The sequence below is a fragment of the Pygoscelis adeliae genome, unplaced genomic scaffold, assembly GCF_000699105.1.
Source record: "Pygoscelis adeliae isolate BGI_AS28 unplaced genomic scaffold, ASM69910v1 Scaffold171, whole genome shotgun sequence".
NCBI lineage: Eukaryota > Metazoa > Chordata > Aves > Sphenisciformes > Spheniscidae > Pygoscelis > Pygoscelis adeliae.
In genome coordinates this window covers 8832185-8839480 of record NW_008824186.1, presented here as the reverse complement: position 1 = coordinate 8839480, position 7296 = coordinate 8832185, and the positions used below count along the sequence as shown (strand labels likewise).

The following is a 7296-nucleotide window of genomic DNA, read 5'->3' as shown; positions in this document are numbered from 1 at the left end:
TGGAGGACGTATGCTAAAGCACCGTTCCTCTCCAGAAACAGCGGTGTTCTTCGGGTTTTTTGCCTGTTTTGTTTTTTGGTTGTTGTTTTTTTTTAAGCAAAAAGGAATTTTCTATGCTTTTCTCTCTCCCGTTATATGTCGGTTTTGTTTGTAGCTAAAGTACAATTTAGAGCTGAACCAATACCTGAATTTGTGAAATCAGTAATTCTCTGAAATTGTTGTGTATCTCTGGGCAAACAAAGGGCGGTCCTGTTGCCAGTAAATACATTCAGTTATTTGAATGAGCTGTTGTTTGAGGAAAACCAAACGAAATGAAACAGGACGACTTTTCAGGCAGAAAAACATGAATGAAAGTTGCAGGCTCCTCTTGGACAGTTTGCTGGATGGCTGAAGAGTTGTGAGTCATAGAATGAAGATGAGAGTATGTTTTTAGCGAAAACCTTACCAACGAAGTACAAGCACTGGCAGAGATTGAAATCGCAGTGTTTAATCAAAGAGGGAAGAATAGGTATGAATAAAATAGAATATTATCAAAATGGTTATTGTTTGGGGGGGGGTCCCCCATAAATATTAGTCAAGAAAGCTAAAGACATCGGGGAGAATTCTGTTAGGATAACAGCAAAAAGAGATTAAGCGTAAGCAAAAATTATAGCACTTGTTACAATTCCAGTATGGATGATTTAGTAGTAGTTGCTAATGGTGTAGTAAAGGCACTACCTATTTTTGTTACGTGTTTGGCAAAATGAGGCAGATTTTGCTGTGCAAGGACAATTAAATACTGTGTAGGTTTCTTATTTATAAGGTCAGTAAAGGCAGTTTTGCATGACTGGCTGTTTGTAGCACTCAGAGCGTTAATTGAGGAAATCCCTAGCTTGCTTACATTTGTTTTAGTGACATGTACATCCTCTGACCATTACAAACATTACAGTTTCCCTAGTATTCCACAGGTTGGTTAGCCTGGTGGTGGCCCTTAAATAATGGAAAGGTGACAGGCGACGAAATATTTATGTAATTAGTGAGAATGGCTTTAATTGCATCTTTGATGGCGTTTGCTGCCACGGTGACGTCTTTCCTACCAGAAATTACAGGCTTGATTGATAAACACCAATATAATAGATTTCTGTAAGGACTTTGACTTTGGGATATTTCTGTTCCACCACCGCCCCCTCCCCCAAAAAATAATAAGAAAAAATCACCATGTTATGAATGAAGTTCTTACATGGCCAAATGTCAAGGTTTGAAGTGAATGCGTTTATGTCTTTGTCTCATTGTGGGGTGGGGGGAAGGATAATGGCAGGGCATACAGGAGAATCACTTCACTTTGTTGAGATTGGTTTTGAAATACGAATACAATTCTAGTTTAAACAGCCTATAATGGATATTGGGGAGGGAAAAGAAAAAAAAAAGATTGAATTGAACAGATAAATACGAGTAATTCTGTAGTCGTAGCGCAAGGTGTTTTCTCCAGCTCTGGCCTTTGGCTGATTTTACTTATCAAAGATGATATTGAGAGGCATCTTTACTTCTGTATGTAACTATGTCCATTTACACTGTTGGTCTTTCTTACTTGCCAATTTCTGAACTTCACTGAGAAAAACCCAAAAAGCAGTACCTGGAAGCTTAAGTTGGGTAACCTCATTTGGGGTATTTAGATGTTAATCACAGCCATTAAAACACACACATTAACTGTTAGAGTAAGCTACCAGAGGAAGTGATGTTGCCACATCTAAATTGGTGGTATCTTTTGGGGAGTTTTCTTTAAAGCATAACTGACAATTCAACTCAAACACAGAAGAAAAAAAGATTTATTGTCTGGTGTTCAGGTTAGACTGAATGAGGCAATAATTTCTTTTAAATTCTATGAATCTTTGAATAGCACAATCATTCCCTGTATTACTGCTCTGCACGTTGCTGATGCTTTGCCGCACATTCTTGTTCATATAAATACACTGAAATGTCTTGCTGTCGATACCAGTTGTACATTCCAGAAAGGCTTTGTAACCGTAAAAGTAAATAGGGGCACAGATTTACCAAAAGAGACCTTTTGGTCTCTTCTCCCAAGTAACTGGCAAAAGGACGAGAGGAAATGGCCTCAAGTTGCGCCAGGGGAGGTTTAGATTGGATGTGAGGAAAAATTTCTTTACTGAAAGAGTGGTTAAACACTGGACCAGGCTGCCCAGGGCAGTGGTTGAGTCACCATCCCTGGAAGTATTTAAAAGACGGGTAGATGAGGTGCTTAGGGACATGGTTTAGTGGGCATGGTGGTGTTGGGTTGACGGTTGGACTCGATGATCTTGGAGGTCTCTTCCAACCTTAATGATTCTATGATTCTATGATTTGATGGCACCTCCATCGCTGCTTTTAAAGAGCAAGTTAGCAGGCATCAGGAATATAGGTTAGCTTTTGCTATCTCCTTGCATCAAGCAAGGATCAACTTAAATGATTTCTGAGGACAGTTTTAGATCTATATCCTACAGGTTTTTTAATACTGCATTTGCAATAATGCTGCATAGCGCAGGATATGGTTCTTTTAACTTGCTGAAGTAGCAATGTTACCTGTAATGCAATGGCAAGAGCTTATATATGGTCTTCATTAGAGTCAGCTTGCAGTACTTATTTCCAGGTCTATCATCCTTTGTATTTTTCCTGTGTCTGTCTTTGTTTCTGGTCATGAAGTTTGTTATTTAAACAACTTAAAGTGGAAAGTAACTTTGTAATACTCAAACTGTATAGTTTCTGTAGCTCACTGTTTGAGCTTTCAGTAGTAAGGCAACAGTGGAAAAGATAAGGTAGAGACTGACAATCCAGATAAGAAGGTGATTTAAATCATAATAACTTGCCTGTGCTACTGGAATGCTTACCACTGGTGGAGAGGAGTCATGCCGGAATCTTTCAGACAATGTTTACGATGGCGTAGGTCTACAGGATGACCTGCTTTACAAAATTACTTAATTGCTGACAGTTCTCGAAGTGTGTAGAAAAGTAGTTTGTGACTTACACAGCTATACTGAAGACGTTTAACCATTGTAAGCACAACTCTAAAAAGGACAGCTAACTAACTTTCAAACTCTGTATTTATTTCATGAGAATGCAATGTGTAATATACTGGTCGGTATTTATCCCTGTTTATTTTACTATTCTTTTGCAATCAAATTTAATGATTTTATGGTTATAGTTGCTGCTATTTAAGTCGAAGATTAAACCAGCTATCAAGCCATGATCCGTTGTGGAAAAGACACTGCAAGAAATACTGGCTTATTTCAGAGTAAGTGTGGTTGTTTTAAGCTTTTTTCCTATGAAAATGAGGCTTATGGTATTGTGCTGTCTGTTTATGTCCATATTACTTCTGGTAACTCTAAGACTGAATTGGTATTCACCAGCTTCAAACCGATGAAAGGTTAGAGATACCAAAAATGTTAATTTCCTAAAAAAGTTTCATGAATGTAAAAATGTTGAAAAGTTTTATGGATGAGGAGGGAAGAGGTGCCTGTTAATGCCTGGATAGGTAGAGAAGAGGTGCCCTGTTAGTGCCTAGGCTGAAGGAGAAGCTGCAGCTTGACCTTATCAGACACCAAATATTCTACGGAGGAAAGTGATATTCTGAGTGCTGTAATGATGAGGGGTACAACTGGATGGTTGTGTCAAGGGTAGCCGTGGCTGGAATCTCAGAATAGTTGAGGTTGGAAGGGACCTTTTGAGATCCTGTAGTCCAACTCCCTGCTCATGCAGGGTCACTTAGAGAGGTTGTCCAGGACCGCGTCCAGTGTCCTGTCAGTGGGCATTGCTGAGAAGAGTCTGGCTCCATCTTTACTCCTTCCCATCAGGTAATTGTACACATTGATAAGATCCCCCTGAGCCTTCCCCAGGCAGAAGAGTTCCAGCTCTCTCAGCCTCTCGTCATGTGGAAGATGCTCTAGTCCCATAATCGTCTTTGAGGCCCTGCACTGGACTTGTTCCAGTATGCCCATATCTTTCTTGCAATGGGAAGCTCAGAACTGGACGCAGTTGTGGCCAGATGTGGCCTCACCGGTGCTGACTAGAGAGGAAGGATCACCTCCCTTGACCTGCTGGCAACACTCTTCCTATTGTGGCCTAGGATACCGTTGGTCTCTTTTGCTGTGAGGATGCATTGCTGGCTCATCATCAGCTTGGTGTCTACCAAAACCCCCAGGTTCTTCTCGGCAGAGCTGCTTTCCAGCTGGTCAGCTCCCAGTGTGTACTGGTGTCTGGGGTTATTCCTCCCCAGGTGCAGGACTTTGCATTTCCCCTTGTTGAACAGGAGATTTTCCTCTGCCTGTTGAGGTCTCTCTGAATGGCTGCCCAACCATCTGCTGTATCAACCACTCCTCACAGTTTTGTAGCATCTGCAAACTTGCTAAGCGTGTGCTCTGTCCCATCATCCAGGTCATTAATGAAGATATTAAATAGTATTGGCCCCAGTATTGAGCTGTGGGGTACACCACAAGTGACATGCCTCCAACTGATCACTCTTTGGGCCTGGTCGTTCAGCCAATTTTCAGTCCATCTCACTATCTACTTATCAAACACATACTTGGTCAGCTTCTCTATGACAATATTAACAGAGACAGTGTTGAAGGCTTCACTAAATTTGAGGTAAACAACCTCTGCTGCTCTCCCCTCATCCATCAAGTGAATCACGTCATTGTAGAAAGCTATCAGGTTGGTCAAGCATTATTTCATAAATCTATGCTGACTGCTCCTGGTCACCTTTTTGTCTTTCATGTGTTTGGAAGTGCTTTCCAGAACATAATTTTCCCGGGGAAGTCACATTGGGCTGTGTAAAAAGTTTCACATATGTGGTTCTTGAGGTGGTGCTGTGTTATTTTTTAAAAAGCTCACTTTCTGTTCTGCTTGCTTGCATTAAACTCAGGGTGTCTGTTAAGTGGAAGCTAACTGTAAGGGTATCCATCCACATCTGCTAAAAAAGCATGCTTTTCTCGAGCTGAGAAAGCTAGTGGGGTTGACTGAAGTGAATTAGCAACCAGTTTTGTTACTGCTTATCCCCTCTGTGTCCTGTTCTCTAGACAGTATCTTTCTTTTTAGGTTGTAAATGTGAGGAGTATTAACTACGACCTCAGTGATCAGTTCCATATATTTTTCTGTTACTCAGATGGTCCTTGTATTACACAAATAGCCTAAGATGGCAGAACAGCTAGTGATAAGGAGTTAAGATATTACGCATAAGTGGGTGGGGGAGGTAATTTAGGAAAACATTTCCAAACTTGTAGTTTGTCATCTGTATCATATGGACTGTATGAAAAATTAACAGCAAGGCAAGTTGAATCCACAAAGGTAAACACACTGTGCATATTCTAATTATATGCAGCTTATGAAGATGTGACACAACTTGTAAAATTTTGCCTTGAGATTCCCTGCGTAAAAATCCTAAGTGATATTCTTACTAGAATCCGAACTAGAAAGGAAAACCTGGTGGGGGGCAGGGAGAGAAGGTAAGGAAATGCGAAGTTCAAACTGAGTACCTGATGCTTTGGAAGAGGAACTTGGTGTGTGTATGGGGGAAGGTGAGGGGGTTATAGAGCTTCACTAAGGAGAACTGGCTCTGCGGTTGGTTTCTGAGATGCTGGCTTCTCCATTGCCAAGAAGAACTGAGTAATGAAGGCTGTAGGTAATTTCTACAAATAACATTTGGAGGGTGAAAATGTGCTAAAACCTCTCTCACCTGCTGAGACATAATTCACTTTGGGGTTTTTTCTTTTACCTCTTTGGTTTGATGTTAGTTTATCTAACTTCCCAGGTTAAACTTAATCTACTTTTTTTTCCCCTCAACTCTTCTTCAAGAAGTCAGGTTCTTCTGTCCTTAGAGCTAAAGAGATCTTAAAGGTGTCGTCAAGACTTCTCAATTGTTACATTTTTATTTAGGTGTATGAAGCTGTACTAAATCTTTTAGATTCAGCATGCTGATTGGAGTTTGAGGACTTGGAATATATCCTAGCACAAAGATGCAAGGGCTGCTACAATTTAGAGGCAAGCATCCTTTGTCAGATGTTAGTCAGCACTTTTTTGGCAGCCTGCTGTTGTGCCTGTGAGGAGAACTGGATATGCGCTAATTCCTTAAGAAACTGACTTTCCAGATCAGTGCACAGAGTTCTCAACTCTCTGGTTTACTCCTTAATCCTTCTTATTGGGTAAATAAAGGAGTTTGTGACTAATGCAGTAGATGAAAAAATGTGATTATTTTTTTTTAAGGTCTTCTCTGTGTATGTGTGAAATGTGATCTCAATTAGCTGTTCACCAGTTCTAAGATTTAATAATAGGCAGCACTTTGTTTAAAGGAACACCGTTTCTAAATTTTCCCCTGATACTAAGTACCCCAAATGTTTCCTAATTCTGTTCCAAGTTGCTGTTGAATAGATGCTGGAGTTAATTGAGTTTGTGTAGCTTCAGGTGGCTCAAAGTGTTCTTGGCTTAATATTACGCATACTGTTTCTCCCAAATAAGAAATATTAACTTCTTGGTTTTAGAAGTCAAGCTTTTTAGGCTGGTATTTGAACTTATTTTCTTGATGTCCACTTAGAGAGGAAAAAAGTCAACGAAATCAGAGCTGGAAAGCCATCTTCATCAGTACCTACTCTGACCTAGGAAGATACATCCGATACTACGCTACCTTGAAAAAAGCCTGGGATGACCTAGAGAAATACTTAGGACAGCGGTGTCCTCGGATGATTGGTTCTTTGAAAGGTACGGTGTAATACCTGCTTTCTCTAGTAGGCTGGCTGACGCAACATCGTCTGTTATAAAGTTTCATACTGCTTTGGTCCTAGGTGTGTGCCTCAATTACTGGAGCCCTGGAAGTCAAAGTAGATGTCCTTTCCCTTCCCCTCCAGTAAATAAGTAAATCAGACCACATGTATAGTCCTTGCCCAGTTACTAGTGATCCATAGATTCTCTGAAGATTTCTTTTCAGGGAAGAAATCAAGATTATTTTTTTCTAGTGACTAGTCTATCTTCTTATCTCTGGATAATTAGGAAATGAATACGCTTTCACTGCTTTTGTCTTTGGTTGCTATGACTGGTTTTTACTGTTTGTTTATTATTATTTTTTAGTTTAATAATCCCATTACTTCAGGGACCTGGGGCCTGTTGGTGTGATTTTGTTTGTGAGATTTTTCTTAAGACCTAATTAAAACACTTTCACGTGAAAACAGGCATTTTAAACTAAGGCCAAACAAAAAGGAAGTAATTTTTTTCTCTTCTGTAGATCTTACTCTGTTCCTCTAATGAAGGTAAATTAGTGGCTGAAAAAGAATCCTCCCC

The 7296-nt window shown here is 40.1% G+C and overlaps 1 protein-coding gene across 1 annotated transcript in view; it reads left to right on the top strand.

Moving 5' to 3' along the window:
* FBXO3 (F-box protein 3) overlaps positions 1–7296 on the top strand; it is a 24715-nt gene that overhangs the window by 3050 nt on the left and 14369 nt on the right. Inside the window, exons 2-4 of the mRNA XM_009334595.1 lie at positions 434–508; positions 3176–3265; positions 6557–6720. Of these exons, the coding sequence (XP_009332870.1) occupies positions 434–508; positions 3176–3265; positions 6557–6720 (329 nt within the window). The remainder of the gene's footprint in view (positions 1–433; positions 509–3175; positions 3266–6556; positions 6721–7296) is intronic.